This window comes from Coffea eugenioides, chromosome 6 (assembly GCF_003713205.1).
Source record: "Coffea eugenioides isolate CCC68of chromosome 6, Ceug_1.0, whole genome shotgun sequence".
In the NCBI taxonomy this organism is placed as follows: Eukaryota; Viridiplantae; Streptophyta; class Magnoliopsida; order Gentianales; family Rubiaceae; genus Coffea; species Coffea eugenioides.
Genome location: NC_040040.1, coordinates 6,750,935 through 6,771,543, shown reverse-complemented (window position 1 = coordinate 6,771,543; position 20,609 = coordinate 6,750,935). Strand labels below are relative to the sequence as shown.

General features: G+C 36.9%; 3 protein-coding genes across 5 annotated transcripts; 2 read left to right on the top strand and 1 right to left on the bottom strand.

Moving 5' to 3' along the window:
- The first annotated feature begins 1,068 nt into the window (after positions 1–1,068).
- LOC113776280 (F-box protein At5g06550) lies at positions 1,069–4,335 on the top strand. Its single transcript, XM_027321403.1, has 2 exons — positions 1,069–2,501; positions 3,817–4,335. Exons 1-2 carry the CDS (start codon positions 1,192–1,194, stop codon positions 4,055–4,057), a joined length of 1,551 nt encoding a protein of 516 aa, XP_027177204.1. The 5' UTR covers positions 1,069–1,191; the 3' UTR covers positions 4,058–4,335.
- Positions 4,336–5,087: 752 nt separating this feature from the next.
- On the bottom strand, positions 5,088–12,172 carry LOC113776354 (protein downstream neighbor of Son). Of its 3 annotated transcripts, XM_027321492.1 has the most exons (16): positions 11,980–12,172; positions 11,677–11,818; positions 11,066–11,139; positions 10,855–10,996; positions 10,608–10,696; positions 10,361–10,514; positions 10,099–10,280; positions 9,214–9,275; positions 9,064–9,144; positions 8,885–8,983; positions 8,645–8,766; positions 8,007–8,105; positions 7,447–7,556; positions 7,138–7,225; positions 6,317–6,513; positions 5,088–5,650 (listed from the first exon to the last, which is right to left on the bottom strand). In XM_027321492.1, the coding sequence occupies exons 2-16, from the start codon at positions 11,791–11,793 to the stop codon at positions 5,434–5,436; spliced, it is 1,833 nt and encodes a 610-aa protein (XP_027177293.1). In that variant the 5' UTR covers positions 11,794–11,818; positions 11,980–12,172; the 3' UTR covers positions 5,088–5,433. The 3 variants fall into 3 exon arrangements, with proteins under 3 accessions (XP_027177293.1, XP_027177291.1, XP_027177292.1); XM_027321490.1 differs by having other exon boundaries at positions 9,064–9,275; XM_027321491.1 differs by lacking the exon at positions 11,980–12,172 and having other exon boundaries at positions 9,064–9,275; positions 11,677–11,842.
- Positions 12,173–14,400: 2,228 nt separating this feature from the next.
- LOC113775168 (calcium-dependent protein kinase 20) lies at positions 14,401–19,515 on the top strand. Its single transcript, XM_027319929.1, has 7 exons — positions 14,401–15,393; positions 16,950–17,093; positions 17,207–17,359; positions 17,657–17,772; positions 18,106–18,273; positions 18,455–18,679; positions 19,013–19,515. Exons 1-7 carry the CDS (start codon positions 14,487–14,489, stop codon positions 19,082–19,084), a joined length of 1,785 nt encoding a protein of 594 aa, XP_027175730.1. The 5' UTR covers positions 14,401–14,486; the 3' UTR covers positions 19,085–19,515.
- Positions 19,516–20,609: the final 1,094 nt, after the last annotated feature.

The following is a 20,609-nucleotide window of genomic DNA, read 5'->3' as shown; positions in this document are numbered from 1 at the left end:
TCTCTCTCTCGTGTGAATTGCATTGATTGTTGTAATTTGTTTAGCTAGGATTTATGTAAAGTAAAAAATTAATTGGGAAATTTATTAAGAAAATGCTTTCAAATCCAAGTAAAATTTTGTAAAGAGAATCAATACCCCCTCACTTCTGACAATCTTACTGAGTGCCCTTGAGGGTTTTACTGATTCCCTTTCCAAAAAAAAAAAAAATGTTACTCGTATGGTTCTTAACAATTTCCTCCGTTGAGTCTACAAACTAATGTCCATGTCAGACTATTGTACCATATGTTAATGTCAAATGCCGTTGTCGGAGGGCTGACCGTTTACCATACTCACAAAGCGCGACTAGTGCATATGCATGGACCGTTAATCTTGGCACCTATGAGGTTTAGTGGTTTACCTAGTGTTATCAAAGAATTAATATCACCAATGTCACGTGAGGACAATATTGCAACCAAAAATTAAAAAAAGGAAGAAGAAGAGAAAGAAGAAGGTCACGTAGGGCTCAATTGAAAAAGAAAAATAATGATTTTAATTATTTTTCGTTTTTCCAACCATTCTTTTTTATCTTACAAATATGTCTCTCAAAAAGGATTATTGCGGTATAATCCTAAGAAATTTTGGATTGCAATTTTTCACCAAAAATTTTTTATGTTTTTCGTGAACCTATTTTTCAATCATTTTTTTATCCCACATATATCAAATCACTACATTATTTTTTTTTTATGAAAATTCTTAAAAATAGCAATCCAAATAGGAGGAGCTTCAAAAACTCCCAAAGCTAAAACAAAGATTTTTCAATGGCATGGTGACAGTACACTACTAGTGTGAATCGAACCGAAACTTTGCTTACCTAATTGTTTGTTTTTTACATTTTAAATCCCTAACTAATTTACCTTTGACAACTCGGTTAATCCTAATTGTCTACTATTTACATTTTTTTTTTGGGAAAATCCGTCATTTATGCATAGGACCTATGGAAGAAATTCATTTTCTTTTTTCCTTTTCCCTTTCTTTAATAAATTCTGAAGCGCAGCAGGAGTAAATCAAGGAAATTAATGAATTATTTGTGCTTCGAATCCTGATTCTCTTGAACCCTTTGGTCTCGTGGCCAAGACATTTTCTCTTTGTTGGCGGCTAAATGCTACTGCCTAATCCTCCTAATTCATCCTTGCTCGGCCACCATCTGATACAATGCGCGGCGCCAAGAATCTGATAGCCCAAACCCACAAGAGAAAGAGAAACATCAAGCAGAAAACTGCTTGGAAGAAGCAATGCTCTGTTTCAAGAAACCATATCTTTGCTTCAAGAAAACCTGAAGCTGACATACTCCATGAGCTGGAAAAAGAAAAAGTCGGTGATGATAGTGCAGAAGGTTTCAGCCTGAAGGCCTCAGCACCATCAAATTCTCACGGAGTTCAACCACTGGGCAATCTGTACTTTAGCCCTTCTTCGCACAATTCAAGAAATTCAGGCCTCGGTAATCTACGGTCATTAACTGACGAACTTGTACTTGAAATTTTAGGCCTTTTGGGAGGTACTCATTTAGGTGTCTTATCAACTGTGAGCAAGTCTTTGTATGTTTTCTGTAACCATGAACCCCTTTGGAGGAATATTGTTTTGGAAACTTGTAAAGGTGGCTTTCTGTTCTACGAGACTTGGAAATCTACTTATGTCAGTGCAATTAGGCCGTCTTTTGAAATTTTAAATTCGGGTTTGAATGTTAGGGACTTCTATTCTGACTACTTGTTTCAGAGTTGGCTTTGTGCTAATCTTGAAATGAAACCTGAATGGCTTGAAAGGGATAATATAGTACGAGCCAAGGGAATTTCTGTTGAAGAATTTGTGTCAAGATTTGAGGAACCGAATAAGCCAGTTTTATTGGAAGGGTGTTTAGAAAATTGGGCTGCGTTGGACAAGTGGGACAGGAATTATTTGATCGAGTTATGTGGTAATGTTCAATTTTCAGTTGGGCCTGTGGAAATGAAGCTTGAGGAGTATTTTAGGTACTCTGATCTCGCCAAGGAAGAAAGGCCATTGTATCTGTTTGATCCCAGATTTGCACGGAAAGTTCCAAATTTAGGCTTGGACTACGAAGTTCCAGTGTATTTCAGTGAAGATTTATTTAGTGTTTTGGGGGATGAGAGGCCGGATTATCGATGGATAATTATCGGACCTGCTGGTTCTGGTTCATCATTCCACATTGATCCTAATTCCACATCTGCTTGGAATGCGGTGATTAAGGGATCAAAGAAATGGATTTTATTCCCCCCTGATGTGGTGCCACCAGGAGTGCATCCAAGCCCAGATGGAGTGGAAGTGGCCTGTCCTGTTTCAATAATAGAGTGGTTCATGAACTTTTATAATGAAACAAGAAGTTGGAAAAAGAAGCCCATTGAGTGTGTTTGTAAGGCTGGAGAAGTTATCTTTGTGCCCAATGGATGGTGGCATTTGGTTATCAACCTTGAGGACTCCATTGCCATTACACAGAATTTTGTTAGCAGGTCTGTTCATATTTCTTTGCATATTCTGTGTTGGAGTAATTATGCTTAGTTTCCTTGTCAGTGTCTAAGTGGGTGCGGCGCAATTTATCTCATGAATGAATTCATTTCTCCTTGATTTTTGTGGATCCTAACAGGCAATGAGATCATATCTTATATTTGGTATTTTAAGATTATGTATGCTTTGTTGTATCTTACTAAATATTAGCTTTTTAAGGTACCCTAATTTTTCATGTGACCCATTGATTGGCAAATGACCGTTTTGTGATAACCTACCCCTAACTATTGTAAAATGTTCCTTTAGAAGGCTATGTGGCCTGAACTCTTGTGAAATGTATAGACCTTAAGGAAGAGCAGCCTTGTATATGTGTAATCAGATTAAGATCATATGGAGGAATGACTTTGTACATGAAATCAGCAAAAGAACTAAAGTGTCATTTTTTTTGTGAGTTTTTGCAACATTCTTTACCGGTGAAACCTCATTCAAAACAGGCTGGAGAAATTCCAGTGAGGAATGAGAATCTGTAATTTGGGTGCTCCGTGTTGTGGCTCTGGGGAGGATGAACAGAAGATGATTACACAACAGTGTATTAATCTTAGCCTACACATGCAAACTGTTTCCTAATTTACCTTTTTGTTACTTGTTGCGACCATAATCACTTCTAAAGAAAGAAACTAATTCTTGTGATTGAAGGGGCATACCAGGTTGCATCTCTGTTTTGAAATCCATTCTCCAAATGTCAAATAAAGGATATAACTAGTGCTGAAGGTGCTTTCTGTCTAATTGGGTGTTAGCAGTCTTTTCATACAGGACAGATAAATTGTGTCTCATTACAGATAGGTATAGGCTATGAAACCCTCTTTGCACCTGCAATTTTCACGACCTGTAGTGATATTTATTGCTTCTCATGAGTATAGCTAAATGCTTCAGATTTCTCAATTCTTGATACTGTTGGTTGGTGATTGTTTAATACAGACTAATCTTACAAATTTGAGCTATTAAGCATCTCCTGCTATGACTGCTACGTCTGCTGGTGGACAGGTTTCTTTGTTTTGATGAGAATTCATACCACTTGGTTGTAACTCTATTTGCAACAATGATCTAGTGAGAAAAGATAAAAGCATGATGATGCATCACCATCATTGTGATGTTTGGTATGATAACTTCTAATCAGCAAACTTGGAGCTCTTTTTGTATCTGTTCTGTGAAATTCCGTAGCCTTTCAACTTGCATCCCCAAGAATTATCATTTTATTCTTTTGCCGTATCTCTCTCTCTCTCTCTCTCTGTTTTAACTGTATTCTACTTTCTCTTGCAGAAGGAATTTATTGAATGTTTTGGATTTTCTAAAGAAGCCAAATGCTTGCATGATTGTTTCTGGAACAAGAGACCGGGTGAATTTGTATGAAAAATTCAAGAAAGCCATTGAGGCATCTTTTCCTGGAATTGTTGATGACCTGCTATCAAAAGCAGAAGATAAAAAGATCCAGAAGAAGAAACTTTCATTCTGGGAATCAGTTACTGATTCAAATGCAGGTGCTTTCAAGTTCTCTTTTTAGTGCAGTAGGTAACCGCATATTCCAGAAATTGGTCTTTCTTATGTGCAATATCACAGCAGATAAAGAAGCTATCTCAAAATTTTGATATCGTTAGAGTTAGCATTCATTATTTTAGATCGTTAATAATGTGTGTTACTGCACTACCTTCTATCTGCTTTACAAAGCATCAAGGTGCTCACATGATTTGCATTATCTTCCTACATCTCGGAAGAGGAGAGAACTCGGAACATGTTTACTATTCCTGCCAGTAATTAGTGGTGGACAAATTTCCCTTGTTATTGACTACTGGAGCAAATAATGCCCAATTTTTTCCTGCTTAACAAGGTTTAAGATTTCAATGCCATTCAAGAAGATACTTTTAGACTTTGGGAGGCGGGGGTCATGGGGGGATTGGGGAGGAGAAGGGGGAGGGAGGGAAGGGAGAGAAAGGGGAGGGAGGGAGGGGAAGGAGGGGAGGGGAAGTGGGGTGGGGAAGGAGGGGGAGGTGTGCGTCGTCGGTGGTTGGAGCAATGGTGGTGGCTGGGAGGAAGAATAAGAGAGGAAAGAAAGGGGAAAAAAAAGGAAAAAAAATAAAAAATATTAATATTTTTTTATCTATCTAATAGATGTTGATTGAGCATTCGTTAAAATGTGTTTCAAGTGTTAAAATTTTTGAAAAAATAAAGTTAATTAAGGAAAGTGTATAATAAATGCAAGAATGAATAATAATTATTAATGTGTATATATACATAATAAATTATGTAAAATTTAGGTGTGTTAATAAATGTCCATTAAACTTCCGTTCAAAAAATTCTTAATTTTTCCACAAAAGTTTTTGAACAAATTATACAGTAGAGTTTTATATAAATACTCAAAAGAATATACCATCCAAATAGACCCAAAATTTCTTTTTACAAAAAATCTCACCCAAATTTGAGCTATTCATGATATACATTTTGGTGACGCATTACTTTAATTAGAGCACAAGTTCATATAACATTCATGAATGGTTCGATACAGTTATTACAAGAAATAACATGTACACAGCAGATGGAGGGGGAGGATTGACTTCAATGATAAAGTGAAAGAAATTGTACATGGAAAATCTTGGTTCACAATCACTCACTTGAAAATAATTTTTTTTTAAAAAAAATCATGTACACAGCAGGTGGACCCGGATCAGATACCTTTTTAACTGTTTGAAGGCAACACAAATCCAAAGCTTTGACTAATTCAACAAACGCTCGGATGTTTTCCAAAGTAAACTGGTTCAGCGAAAAGGAGTGGGTGTTACATAAGATTAGGTCAGATAATGTACACATGTCTAGATTGCAAAAGGAAGAACCCGGTTTGCAATTACACAAAAATAGGTTAGTGAGCTCCTTCAAGCTGTGTAACTAAACGCGTGAAAGTGAAGCTGTGTATGAACCACTGTTGTACTTCAAGCCTTTTAAGAAGGCGGAACGAAGGTGAGGAGAAAAGCTGGTGTTTTGAATACCAAAATTCCAGATATCTTTTGGCAATGCTTCATAGGTTGTGGCTTGAGGATGAGAATCCTGACCAATAGTGTCCAGACCAACATTCAAGCCAATTGACGTGGGCTCTGTCACGAAACTGCATGTCATGCATATCAAAGTAAAGTGGTGAGTATTCTACAAAATAATGCATTCAGATCCATATCAACACTGTCAAATAACATCAACAATGAAAATTAATATACAGGAAGTGCCTGATTGCTAAGAGCAATTAAATTCTACCGCATCATAAAAAATCCAACAAAAAACAAGGCCATCACTCAGATATGCCTTTCGACACATCCAATGCATGGCTTACTACCATCTGCAGAGCAAAGATAGTTGTCCCTTTCATTTGCATTCTATCCACCACTATGAATACCTGTTCGAAATTATTCTTTTTTATATGCTCATGGCATGTTCAATTAATGGAACCCAAGTACTTACAACTGAAACTATACTTCAGAAAAGATAAATGTTCAATCACATTTAATATTGTCCCACAAATTTATGTTCATTGACCATTTGAGCAATTAGTTTGCTGAAACCATACTTGCAAGCACCTTGCACTGTAATCCTTCCAATAGGAACTCCAATTAAATTATCCATTACATAATTCCATGAATCCAAGTGATAATCTCTTTCTGAATAAAATCCTAGTTTCACGTTCCTTTTAAATTAAGCAAATGGAGCTTCATAATACTGAGATGGCAATTCAAACCTAGAATTGCAAATATCGACATTTATAGCATGAAAGTTTCAATACCTGGCCTCAAAGCTAGTCCCATCAGATCCCATAGCATTGCATATGCAGCTAATTATCCATGGTGGAAGATATGCATCCTTCACTTCGACACTGTAATGGATACCAGCAGCTGAATCCCGGGTGGATTCATCAGTTGCATTACAGTTTTTCAGTGGCAAATGCATTTGATCAGCTCGCCTAACCTCCTTGCACCTAACCTGCATGTTTAAATGAGGTAAGATATGTGAACTGAAGTAAATTACATAACATGGTAATGAATAGCGAATATTAAACAAAGTCATAAATCCATTTCAAGAGACTAACGCAAACTGCAAAAGAATGAGATTTACAAAGCCCTCTTTTGGCACAAGAGCAGGAATGCTGGAGCAGCGGTATTGAATATTTTATGTAGATATCTATTGATGATTATAAAACGAAGATATGTTCAAGAACTGTTAATTTCCATTTTTCTCTGCTCTATAACAGAGAAATAAAACCTCTTAAATGGAGATTAAACATATATGCAAACATAAACCAGAGTCTCAATTGATGTTAATTACAATCCCAAGGAGCTATATAGTAGTTGAACGGTAAAGCTACTTTAATCATCTTCCTTTCATTAAAAAGTCGAACAATCCCATTTTAGACACAAAGTAGTGATCGCGTTAATCAAGAACAAAAAAAAATGCAGGAGTATGTCATGGCACAGTGACCCCCACCCAAATGAAAAGGCTGGAAAAAAGAAGAAAATCAGGTGGCACAAAAAGATTTTCAACATATTCATTTAACATGCACAATAGATAAAATTCTTAAAAGCACCAGCCTACAATTTAAAACCTTACCTGTGGAGCAGAAAGAGCAGCATTTTCAAATGGCACCGGTGAATACAAGATGGGAACATCCACACCAGTCAAAGATAAGAAAAAGAATCTGCACACACAAATGATGGGATATAACAAGTGTGATATAACAGGTGAAAAACTGTGGGAAATTGAATTAATTGAGTTTGTTAGTGACATTATATTCCAAACAACCAAATTCAACAATTTGTTTCTGTTCTCCTTAATACACGTTAGAATTAACAAATTGCTTTTCTCCAAGACAAACCTAAAATGAGGTAATATATATTGTCATGAAAGAAATGCACTCACCTATAATTTAGCAGAAAATCATATAAACCATGCACACTTTGGTTTCCAGTAAACATGAGCAGAGATTGTGGGCTGTTATTCACATCAGACATGGCAACAAAATGTTGACCCTGCATTAGTTAGTTGAAAAATCAATTACTGACAAAGAGCAAAGCACTGACAAAATAGCCCACAAAATTTACTATACAGGAACAGAAATAAATTAACAGTATCATTGCAAATTTACAATGTCCCAGTGGCTCATAAAAAATGCCTCTTTAAAAACAGTACATCAAGACCAATATCAAAAAGGTTTGATCTCCATGTCACAGTTATTTCTCTCGAGCCTTCAAAGAATTTAGGAAACCACAGTAAATACAGAATGAAACATGAGCAACACCTCTCTTTATGACATGGATTAGATAACTAAACTATCCAACAATCATTACTTTTTTTTATCAGACTTTTGAAGTTAGTTAACTATCCAACAATCATTACTATGTGATAAAAATTGCTTGAGACTGTCACTGCACTTGCCAAATTAAAGACATTACAAAACAACATCTGCAAAGTTATGCTACCTCAAGATTATGGTTTTCAAGCACTGAAAGCTCAATCAGGTCTTCTGCACTAACTTCATCCATCTTAGAGTGGCAAAGAGGCATAGAAAAACAAACATCCTGCAGAAAGAACATAAATCAACCATAGGATGTCATAGATTGCAAACTCAAGCTATCTGAAGTTAGACTCAGAAATAAGAAGTTCCAGTGAGCATATAGCCCAAGTTATAAACAATTTCAAGACTCTATGCAACTCAGATAGAATGCCAGAGCAATTTATCATAATCAGATCATAGTTGAGGTTAGATTCCTGTTTCTACAATAACTACATGCAAGGGAATAATCCACATAGCATTTCCTTCCAAAAACCATAAATACAAGATATACGAGTGGACTGTTAATTTCAGCTTTCCTACACTGCGTGCACCATTAAACCCTGATGTTTGCCTTCCCTTGTCAAGATTTCAAACTATAGAAAAAAATATTCTATAAAATTGTATTGTTAAAAAAGTTCTATAAACTACCATAGATACAGATTTAAAGAACTGACATTAGAAACCAAAAGAAGTTAATAAAACCCATAATTTAGGACATAAAACAAGCAATTTTCCAATCAAAATTGTGAAGGATTTTTCACATATAAAGAATATAAATCTTACATGTTCTTTCAGAAGTGACCTCAAACCTCTCGTGGACTGAGATATATAAGCATTGCAACTACGTTTTGTTTCTTTTGGACCATCACAAGCAGTAAACATCACAACAAACTGTGCAGTGCATACTGCAAAATTCAAATCAGGTTAGAAGTTAACCTTTCCAATCTGAAGCACATAAATGTATACAGAACTCAGTAATGCTGAAAAAACCATGTCACACATGCAAAGGTATAAGACCCCTACCGTAAAAGATGTTACAGATGTTCTTTCTAAGTAAGTAGTATAGACTCCGAAATGAGTCCTCCCAAGCCTTTTGCCGATTTGTCAAGAAATCCACTCGCCCTTTAAGAGCACAAAGTTTTTAAAACAAGAAAAAGGGTATGGGCAAGACCAAAAACAGCAAAGGCAAGATAATATAGTACCTCCCACTGCTGCAGAGGTCAATGCAGATATAACTGAAGGAGGTAAAGAAGACTGTGGAAACACCCACGATGACAACCCCCCTGCATCGCATCTGGGAGTTAATGAACCAAGTTCTGTGGAACCGGCCATATCCTGACCTACAGACTTACCATCCTGAGAACCACCCTCAAATTTACTGCAGAAGGTGCCACAATTCACTGACCTATGAAACCTACAATATCAAAAGAAGTTACTTTTAAACAGCTGAGGGTGTATTACCAACTTGAAGGAAAGAACAGATGATAAAAGCAAAAGAGACTAAGAAAGAGCACTCGTTTGGAATGCCTGTACAAGCTATGGCAGTCAAATTAAGCAGCACATGCTAGATAAAAAACTTCTTTTAAAAGGTGAAAAGCCAGACATAACTGCCTAACAAGGAACATGTGACTCATTCAGGTTCGTAGTAATCTGTGATTAACCTGAACCATGAAGCATCCAGAAATTCAGAACACCAAAAACAAAGGGCAACGGAAATAGACATAAATCAAACTCCATAAACAAAATGGTCAATCATTTGATAAAGGTAAAATGAGTGAGGAAATCAAAAACAAAGAGCACAAGGTTAGATAGTGAGAAGCAAACATTAACAATCCATCAGAACAAGTCACAGAAAATTTGCTTTTCCAGGCCAGTTGGTAAAAAAAATGGGGTGAATCAGTAGCAAATAAACAATAAATACTCCACAATAAAACTAGAAAGCATAAAAAGAGAATAAACATCCATGCAGTGAATACCAATATATAGTGACTGCAATAAAACAGAATATGTGGCCAAAGCAAAAGGTTCAGGTTCTAATGACAAACACAACTGATAAGTTGCAATCACCAAAAGCTACTGCAAATCACCAATTACATCCAAAACATATCCAGACTTTGTAAATAATTGATGGCAGCAATGTGGAAATCAAGAAAAATAACAACCCTTGAAATGTATATCATTTTATCTAAAAAGATGTAAAGCACTTGGCAGAATCAGGGCCGTATCAGGAAACTCACCAGTTCACTGAGGTCGAGGACACTACCCGCATAGTAGTTTTTAGGGTCAAATCCAGAGGAGTTTTGTTTCCAGAAATAATGAAATCTGAGAAGGAACTTTGCAACTTCAATTCCGAAGACTTAGCTAGTGATGCTGAAGCAGTAAGACGATCGTTGGCAACCAATCCTTTTAAAGCTTTATCCTGGGAAAACAAATACTCTAATTTTCTCCAAAGAAATTGACTTCCAGAATAATACAAACACTGCAAAGAAGATTATGTACCATGTCAACATTTAACGGGCCAGACAAACTATCACCGCCCAGAGATAGCTCGGCCACATTACGAAAGGTACTCTCACCACATTTTTCAGCTGTGTTACAAGTTTTGGTGGCCCTATCTTCACAGAAGGCAACTGAAGTGACAAAGTCCTCCTTACTTCCAAAGGCAGAAGAGAGACAATCAGTAAATTGAAGTACAAAATCCGAACATTATCATAAAGCGTTGTAAGTCATATTCCATACACCTTACCATGATGTTTTTGCTCGACTCTCATCAGCCATATTCATGGGAGCAGAGGAAGCCTTCAATCTGCCACTAACTTCAACAGGAGCATTATCCTGTGATTGACTAAATACAGATTAAAATATGTATACAGTAACTTTGGATAAGTGCATTTGCTGTCTATTTCAGAAAGTTGAATCATACAAATAATGAATTTAACATGATTTACAGTATAAGGAAGTCAAATGAATAACACTCGAGATAGTGTTACAACCTTGGAGTGTTCCTGTTTTGAGAGCAACCTAAGTCTGATACTATTTTTTCTGGCAGGAAATAATTCATCCATGCGAGTATCAATATATTTCGGATTTTTGGGTAAGTCATTTTTTTGGACAGGAACATTTCCCTCGCCATCCCTACAAGTGGCAAACAGTTTTTCAGTTTGTAGTTCACAAGGTAACTGAAAAAAGCAAGACAAAGCTTACCTTGTAGAAGCAGTTGCAGGAAAGAGAGATTCATCTACAAGCTCTATGACATTCTTCCGTTTCAGCAGCTCCCCCTTCATCCATAAAAAATATATATACATAAAAGATTTTCTCTTTATAATTCGATTCTGGTGCAAAATGTTGTTTTGGAGGAGATATGCGGTTGTTTTGTAGCATTAGTTTGGGTTACACAATTTTGAACAACAAGAAGAATAGAATTAAAAGAGGAAGCTACTAACAGTCAGACATACAGATGATCCGAATTAAGTGGAGGAAATATCCCCAAAACATAATTGCAAATAATTGTACATTTTATCAGAAGGGAAAATTTAGTAGTACTTCATAAGGAGTCAAGGAATAAGTAGTTTCAACAGGAATTCCACTAATATAAAACCATCACCTGTAAAATTAAATAGTAGAATTTTTGTTCAACTCGATTTATCGGGAGAACACACCTCAGCAATCGAATGAAAAAGCCAGCATAACCCCCCCGAATTAAGAACGAGAAGAAGTTCACATTTAAAAGCAGTAAATTGCCAAACAATAAATAAATAGAAAACCATGGTTTCGCATTACGATATGGAAGCAACCAAAGAAGAAACAGAGGTTACCCGCAACTCAGACGGAGTTTTCCGTTTCATAGTAGTAGTCGTGGTAGTGACCTTAGAACCTCCTCCGCCACCAAACGGAATAGTACTTGTCTGAGCCGCTGCAGCAACCTTAGCCATACCTCTGCTTATAGTACTTATAGTCCTTCAAAATGGAACAAATACTTCAAATTCTCCTTCTGTCAATAAAATAAAATTCATAAAGCACAAAATGAAAGTAGATGAAAACGTTAGGCTTATGCAGGCGAGTGTAAGATCAATATTAAGAGATTCGATTCGGTTTTAACTGTAGGATCGGATAATAACCTAGAAGTCAGAGTGCCCTAATCGCCATTGAAATCGAAAGATTTCCCCGGGAAGGAATGTGTTGTGTTATTTAGGGCAAATCAGTAAGAATGGGAGCAGGCAGTGGTGGGATAACTGAGGAAAGTGAACAACGATGACTATCGAGACCAGGAGCCGAGCGGTTGTAGTTTTGCTTTTGCTTTTGCTTTGAACCAATTTCATTTCCCATTTTCCCTCCCTCTGGCCTACGAGATGACGTCTTTCAGTCAACGACGTCCACTGTTCTGTCCCCTTCCACAACACACCCCCCCCTCTCTTCATTGGGTCCATTTTTAGGGTGTGTTTGGGTAGGAGTTTATTTGAATAATTTATTTAAGATAATTATTGTAATATTTTTTGTGATGTGATGTATGTGAAATAAAAAGATACTTAAAAAAATAAAAAGGTGATTAAAATTTGTAAAGCCATTACAAACTGAAGACCCAATTACAATTAGGCCGAATCATATCCAATTAAATGAAAATCACCTAGCCTCAACTTTCGGCCCAATGTTTAGCTTCTTTCGCAGAGCCGCTCCAAATAATATTCATGCTTCTCGTATTTTTCTTCATCCATTCAATCAAAGGGGTTTTTAGTTACCATTCAAACGATCTCATGAGTATTGCGCAACGAATCTTCTGTCCCACACTCTGTGCCAGTTTTTGTGCCACTTTTAATTATATTGTTATTTCTCCTTCATAAATATCACGCTATAATTCTTTTTTGTTTCCTTAAGATTCAATAATTATTAATTCAGTAAAAAATAAATACAACAATTTCAAAAAAATAATATATAATAGAAAATTAAAAATACAGCAGAAAATTCATAAAAAATCTCATTTTATATGCATTTTGATTTTTTGATTTTGTTAAATTTTGTGTATTACTCAATTAATAGTTATTGAATCTTAAGGAAACAAAAAAGAACTAAAACATGATATTTATGAAGGAGAAATAGCAATATAATAAAAAGTGGGACAGAAAGTGGCACAGGGTGTGGGACAGAAGATCCGTTGCGGAATGCTGGTCTGTTTGATTAGGCACACTTGCTGACAAAAAATAAAATAAAATTTCCGGTATAAGTGGGAAGGTTTAAATTCGAAATCTCTCGGTAGCACTCTCTCCTCCCTAAAATTTGTTCTATTTGCATCATAAATACAATTTTTATTCATTTTTTTTATGTCACATGTATCATATCAAAAAAATACTATAATATTATTTTATATTTTTTTTTTCCTCAAATAACCCACCTATCCAAGCCGAACGGACTCACTGATATTCACATTCGCGTTTTTACGTGCATATCCGATTTTAATTGCTAAGTGAGAGTAAGTTGTGGGTTTGTTTCAACTTTATACATGAAGTTATCTTAATATCTGCCACAACTATTTGGTACTCTACCTTCCTTCCCCACAAAAAACACACTACTGGTATTAGCATATTACCACCACCCCACCCAAAACTAATATTTGGAGCGAGCGCTAAATTTATTCCATTCTTTTTGTACTTAATTATGACTTCTACTTTTGATGTTATAGATAGATTATATAGATATGAAGTGGGTAGTCAGCCTCTATTGATTTCAAAACTTTTAATAAATGCATATGATTGCAAGATCCATAAAAACTTTTAATAAATGCAAAATCCATAAATAAATTCATGCATGCACGTCCCTGACCCATGCAGTCTATGTACATGCAAAATACTAACGAGTACATACTACCCATGAACCTACCCTTGTAATCCTAGAAGGATTTATCATCGTACTAGACCAGATAATCCAAAGCACAATGAGTTATATCATAAGATTACCGCGTATATATATATATTTGTCAAAAGTAGGTTGAATTCGGAGTTACATGGCGAATTTTTGCATAATTCTCTGCCTCTTTTCCAGCACACCACTTGGAAATGGTGCGTGAGAAAGTGTGGAGAGAAAAAAAAAAAGTGTGCAAAAAAGGGGAGGCTTAAATTAGAAAATGATGTTTGATCTCCTCCATTTTCGTCTGCAAAACGCACTTTAGATTCCAACACCAACCGATCCATACATCTTCTCCTCCGAGTCAACTCGCCAACTAACTCTGTTTATTCGTCGTGTTTCTTGAGTTTTGCCTCCACAGTTTTTTCATTTCGTCTTCATGCCCGTTTTGATACGTTGTTTGCATATATCTTCCTTGAAGAAATTACTGTGTTCTAGCTTTACCATTGTTTGGCAGCTTCAATTCTGTGTCTAGGGGTTTCTCTGTCCCTCAAATTGGTTGATATTAGGGCATCAAATCATCAAAATCTTGGAGTATATTGAGCTTGCTTGCTTTTAAGGAAGGATCAGAATTTTGGGTGTTTTCAGGCTTTCTTGAAGATTGAATTGATCTTTCCGCAAAGCTTTTTTTTTTTCACATTTTAGCCACAGAACTTTTAATGGGATCGAGAAGGATATGTTCATATCATAGTGAGATTCAGGAGAGATAGAATTTACGGGCACAAATCTAATGGGGAATACATGCGTAGGACCCAATTTGGGGAACAATGGCTTCTTGCAATCTGTTACAGCCGCGGTCTGGAAAAATCGGCAACAGGGAACTCTGCCACCCCCAGAACAAGAAAAAAGTAGCAAGAATTCCGGTAAAAGCAGCAAAGAAAATGAAAATTCAGTGGGATCAACTTCCAAAAAGTCAGAGTTTGAATCTAATGCATCTGATATCCGGAGTGTTCCGCCTGCACCGGTGAAGATAGACAGCGAGGAGCCACAGAAGAAGGCAGAAGCAGACGTGGGAGGCCAGAATAATAAGACTAATAATGTTGATACTAGTAGTAACAAGCCTGCTGCTGAGGCTCCCAAACAGAAGCCTGCTCATTTCAAGAGAGTTTCAAGCGTAGGGCTTCAAGTTGAATCAGTGCTAGGACGAAAAACAGGGAATTTGAAGGAGATTTATAGTTTAGGGAGGAAATTAGGGCAAGGGCAGTTTGGCACCACATTTTTATGTGTGGAGAAGGACTCAGGAAAGGAATACGCTTGTAAAACTATTGCCAAGAGGAAGCTGACTACGGAGGAGGATGTGGAGGATGTGAGGAGAGAAATTCAGATAATGCACCATTTGGCGGGGCACCCCAATGTGATATCTATAGTGGGAGCTTATGAGGACGCCATTGCTGTCCATGTTATCATGGAGCTTTGTTCAGGTGGGGAGCTTTTTGACAGAATAATACAGAGGGGGCATTATACAGAGAGGAAGGCTGCTGAGCTTGCAAGGATCATTGTTGGTGTTGTGGAAGCGTGCCACTCCTTAGGTGTTATGCATAGAGACTTGAAGCCTGAAAATTTTCTTTTTGTCAATGAGGAAGAGGATTCGCCACTTAAGACCATTGATTTTGGGCTCTCAATGTTCTTCAAACCAGGTAATTTCCTGCTTGCATTTTCCTCTTCAATTTCATAGTTGATTACCTTAACAATGAAATTTTGAAGGATTATGTGCGGAAAATCTGGCTCGAGCATCTTTGAAGAAGGTTGTTTTAGAATTACCGGTTAAGTTAGAACTACTTTAGTTGACCTTAGGTATGATACAAAGACAAGGCTCTGCGACTATTACAATTGGAATTTCTATTTAGTGTTGTAGACTAGCAAAAAACAAGAAGTCCCAATGCCAATTGTTTACATGGTCAGAAAAACCATACCTAATGCTTCCAAGGCCTCAACCTGGATCTTGCTCCTAAGCAAGCCACTTTATGAGTGCTGGGCTAGTTACTACCAAGGCTCCGGCAAAGCAATAGCTTGACAGTGATTTCCTCCCTCATCTGTACATCTCTGTAACTACTACCTTGGAGATCACTCCTGTGTTATTTTTTCTGCCCCACCTGTTGTTTTACTACATTACAGAACTTCTTTTAAGACGAAAGTTTTAATGACTGTCAGAATAGGTTCTTCTTTGGCTAATTATACTTGGATTCTGATTCCTTCCTGTTGGGGGATTGCTGCTTCCATGTTCATCTCATAGGTAGATCATAAGCTCCTAAAACTTGTTTCTTTCCAGAGTTACAACACTATCATGGCCAGAAGTATGTAGGATAGAACTTTAGGCCATCAGTGTCAAGCCTAATCATCATCGGCTTTCTAAATTTTCTTGGAAAACTTGTACATAATTTACTCACATCTTAAAGTGTTATCTGATGCATACCCAATGGGAAGCCCAACACTTAGACAGCAAAGTTATCTGATGTTATCAGATATGAATGTTATGTGATGCTGATCTGACTTTGCTGAACTAGCAAAACAAATTAGTGTGATCCCATCCAGTTTGAAAACTTTCAGGGAAAAAAAATTTTTACTGTCCTTAAACAAATAGGAAAGAAAAGAAAATTTTGCTTCCCGTGTCATTTGCTGAAAGGTATACATACTCTGGGTGCTTTGAATTAGATGCTCGAATGGTACTTCTGGTGATGGCCTTTTATTTACATGGTGGCTATGAAGTGTAGTTTGTGAGAAACGGTAATTATTTGAACCGTAATACAACCAGATAGCCTACGACGACCCTCTTCTTTTTAACCTTTCCAATTCCACCTACAGAAATAAATAGAAGGACCTCAATCAATTCAATAGATGAAGTGGAACTTGTATTGTTTTCTACTCAATCGCAATGCAGCAGGAATAAGAATGGTCCTGGTGTCATACAAAATCTTCTTTTAACCCCTTTCAATTACTCCACTAAAGATGATTCAAATTAATAACAATCCGTGTCTTCCTTGTACGTGCCCTTGTAAACTATGAAAAGTTTGTCCAAAGTTCAACTTTGTGGTTATTTTAATCAGTCTACTTCATTTACGTTTGTGTCACTTTGTTGTTATTTAAGCAATTTTATTGTTGCATTAACATTACACAATCTTGCCTGAACGCACATATTTTTAGGCCACTTTTCCTCTTCTGGTTTGTTGAAGAACACCAAGTCTTATCTATACAGGTGATACATTTTATGATGTGGTTGGAAGCCCTTATTATGTTGCTCCTGAAGTATTGCGGAAGAATTACGGTCCAGAATGTGATGTTTGGAGTGCTGGAGTCATCATCTATATATTGCTAAGTGGGGTACCGCCTTTCTGGGATGGTGACTACTTCGTTTCTGAACCTGTTCTCATGTTCACTCCATTGTTTACCTGACTTCTTCTCTTAAACTTTTCATTTTTTTTTTCTAATCCTGAAATTTATATGTTGGATCAGAAACGGAGCAAGGCATATTTGAGCAGGTCTTAAAAGGCGAACTTGACTTTGCTTCAGAACCTTGGCCTTCCATATCAGAAAGTGCGAAGGACCTTGTGAGAAAAATGCTTGTAAGAGACCCAAAAAAGCGGCTTAAAGCACACGAAGTTCTAAGTGAGTCTCCGGTGCTAAAGAGCTCGATCTTTTTAAACTCTAGACCTCAACTATATGTCTCGTTCACCCGACATTTCCATTCGAACGTCTTTCCTCATATTTCAATAAGATCCACAATTAAAAGAAAAGAAGAAAAAGGAAACTGGCACGCACTCAAAATACCCAGTAGCGTGTTTGATATCCAACTACGATTTAGAAACTGAATAGAGAATTTCAGAAAAAGAAAGTGGCTCTAAATATTGGCCCATTTAACTCAACTCGGATTTTGCATGAAAAGAATGCATTTCCTTTTTGCAGGCCACCCATGGGTCCGAGTTGGCGGTATAGCTCCCGATAAGCCTCTTGATTCTGCTGTTCTAAGTCGGCTGAAACAATTTTCTGCAATGAACAAACTCAAGAAGATAGCTATTAGGGTAAGTTCTTCTTTTAATCCTTTTTAAACATGGGTGTTTGAGGAACACTATGAACCTCAGCAAAATTATACTAGCATTGACTTGTTTCCACCGGATGCTCGGAGTACAGCGTTAAGTCGGTGGGACAGAGTATAGAGATCACTGGACATCTTTTAGTAACCTGTCTCTTTTATTCCTTGGTAATGACTCACTATTTGCATGGCGTTTTGGTCAATCACTCCAAATATTTCCGACTGATCAAAACCAGGATCCAATAGTTTGGTAAACATGGACGATGCTTTGAATCAATCGTGCTAAAATTTGGTGCTCTGGCTTACAAATCTTGTCTATCAGGTCATTGCTGAAAGTCTGTCTGAAGAGGAAATTGCAGGACTCAAACAAATGTTCAAAATGATAGACGTGGATAATAGTGGACAAATTACATTGGAGGAGCTCAAGAATGGTTTGGAAAGAGTGGGGGCTAATCTTCGGGATTCAGAAATAATATCCCTGATGCGAGCTGTAAGTACAAGCAGTTCAAAAGCTTCTTTTTTTTTTCTTTTAGAATTTTGACATAGTAGTATTCTAATGTCTTTTTTCTTTTTGAACTTCGCTGTTATTGAGCTTCTAGAGCAATAAACAAGCAAGCAAGCATTTCTGGCCGTGATTTTACTAAAATGCAGCGTTTATTTGGACCATGCAGGCAGATGTTGACAATAGTGGTACCATAGATTATGGGGAATTCGTAGCAGCAATGCTCCATCTGAACAAGATCCAGAAGGAGGATCACATGTATGCAGCCTTTTCATATTTTGACAAAGATGGAAGCGGGTACATTACAAAAGATGAGCTCCAACAGGCTTGTGAGAAGTTCGGAATGGGAGACGTTCACCTTGACGAAATTATCCATGAAGTTGATAAGGATAATGTATGGCATGCATCCTCGTCCAATGGCAGATTATATGCTGCGATGTGTGTGTGTGTGTGTGTTGACATGTGCATATCGTATACGTTACTAGCCGTAGACAGTAACTATTATTTTGGAACCAAGGAAAATATTACGAGTAAATCTTATATACACTGACTGACTGACAGTATATACACTATTACGGTTGGATACACGATACACGATATGCAAATTTTGGATTTCATATTTAAATTCGGATTACGTGCCATGCATCCAATAGTTTCTTCAAATTTTACCTCGTTGATATTTTCTTATATATTTTGTGTTGCTTTTTAACCCTCTTTTTCTTCCCAGGATGGGCGAATTGATTACAATGAATTTGCGGCGATGATGCAAGACACCGGTTTTGGAAGAGCAGGATCATAAAAAAGAAAAGTGTAAGCAATACGTGCTTTTAGAAATTGTAGTACATGGAGTTTAAATGCATCGCTTCCAATAGTTAAGTATGTGTGTTATCTGTGCCAGCAAGCATGTTCACATGTACACGTGAACAGACAAAAATCTAACTCCATTGTGTTTGTAAAGTTTAGCGGAGCTTTGGAGAGTGAGGAGGAGTAAGTTTTTTTTTGTGAAAATAATCATATCCTAGCCAGTAGCCAGTCTTGTTTAATTAGTTCCTGTGTTGTTATTGTGCACTAGATATAACAGCTTGTAATCTTGTCATGCTTCTTCTGCTTGGGCTTTGTGTGTGTGTGTGTGTGTGTGTTTAATTGAGGGTGCAAACTCGTGGAGGAGGAGCATCAAGCATGCTGATGATGATGGTTAGAGAATCAATCATGTTGGTCTAGTCGTGTAGATTGGCACGCATCATTAAATATTCTGAATGAATGACTATAACATGAGAGTTTGAGAAAGATGAGATATGAATATATTCATGAGTCTCCTCCATCCATCTTTCTCTCGCCTTACTATCCATTGCCATTGGATGGACCGACTTGCTTGTACACTACACTACAGGCGTCTGGCAGGTATGCCTCCTCATGTCTCGGTGCTTTCCAGGCAGTTTTTTTTTTTTTTCTTTTTTAAATTTTACTTGCGGTGTTTTTTATATGTAAAAAAAAAAAAAGAGAGATTAAAACTGCAGATTACATGTATGCTACTGACTCATTGTGAGACATCTCACTGGATCCTTTTTCTTCTTAATTATGAGTTCTACCATGTTGACCTTCAATAATACTCTTATATGAAGTTAATCCTCAAGAAGAAAAAGAAAGACAACTTTTTCCTTTCCTTCTTAATTGCTACTATTTATCATACCGCAATTTCGATCGTAAGAAAGGTGCTATCGGACTGCTGAACCTCATTAATTGATGTGAAAATGATTCTAGTTACTAGAGGATAAGCACCATGGTAAACATTTACCCCTTTTTTCTTTTTTTCTTTTTTGGGGGGGACACGTGGAAGACTGAAACAGTAGCGTGTCAAATATCTACCCTGAGTCTGAGAAGGAATTGATGTATGTTACGGTTTAAATTCCAGACACAAAGAGCAGGAGCAGATTTTTGTTACGGATAGGGTACTTTTTGGCCTCTTCTCACTGCAATTATCTATGAACAAAGCAGACCTTTTCATCCATCACATGATACCACTTCAGCTGCACATGACACCTAACCTAACACCCCCATCTCATCAATTTCCAAAACCTTTTTTTCAAAAAAAAAAAAAGATTTCATCCTTCATTGTCAATACCTTTCTGAAGAAGACGTACAAGGTAAAATTGTGTGAAATCTCAAAAATTATTTATTTCACTTTCTTCCCGCATTACATATATGGACCATTTCTCAATTCTGTTATGGTTATATCCGTTAGAACAGAGACTGAAAGAGACGGGGGGCAGGAGAAGATGAGGATGAGCTATTGCTAAATAAGCCCCTTTTTTTTTTCCTGGATT

What these genes read in the sequence shown, in the direction of transcription:
- LOC113776280 (XM_027321403.1), top strand. Translation starts at nt 1,192, where the DNA reads ATGCGCGGCGCCAAGAATCTGATAGCCCAAACCCACAAGAGAAAGAGA. An exon ending in ACACAGAATTTTGTTAGCAG is followed by an intron (nt 2,502 to 3,816) that starts GTCTGTTCATAT and finishes TTTCTCTTGCAG; the next exon opens with AAGGAATTTATTGAATGTTT.
- LOC113776354 (XM_027321490.1), bottom strand. Translation starts at nt 11,793, where the DNA reads ATGGCTAAGGTTGCTGCAGCGGCTCAGACAAGTACTATTCCGTTTGGT. An exon ending in AAACTCCGTCTGAGTTGCGG is followed by an intron (nt 11,140 to 11,676) that starts GTAACCTCTGTT and finishes TTATGGATGAAG; the next exon opens with GGGGAGCTGCTGAAACGGAA. An exon ending in GACCTCTGCAGCAGTGGGAG is followed by an intron (nt 8,984 to 9,063) that starts GTACTATATTAT and finishes GTGCTCTTAAAG; the next exon opens with GGCGAGTGGATTTCTTGACA.
- LOC113775168 (XM_027319929.1), top strand. Translation starts at nt 14,487, where the DNA reads ATGGGGAATACATGCGTAGGACCCAATTTGGGGAACAATGGCTTCTTG. An exon ending in TAAAGCACACGAAGTTCTAA is followed by an intron (nt 17,360 to 17,656) that starts GTGAGTCTCCGG and finishes TCCTTTTTGCAG; the next exon opens with GCCACCCATGGGTCCGAGTT. An exon ending in TAATATCCCTGATGCGAGCT is followed by an intron (nt 18,274 to 18,454) that starts GTAAGTACAAGC and finishes TGGACCATGCAG; the next exon opens with GCAGATGTTGACAATAGTGG.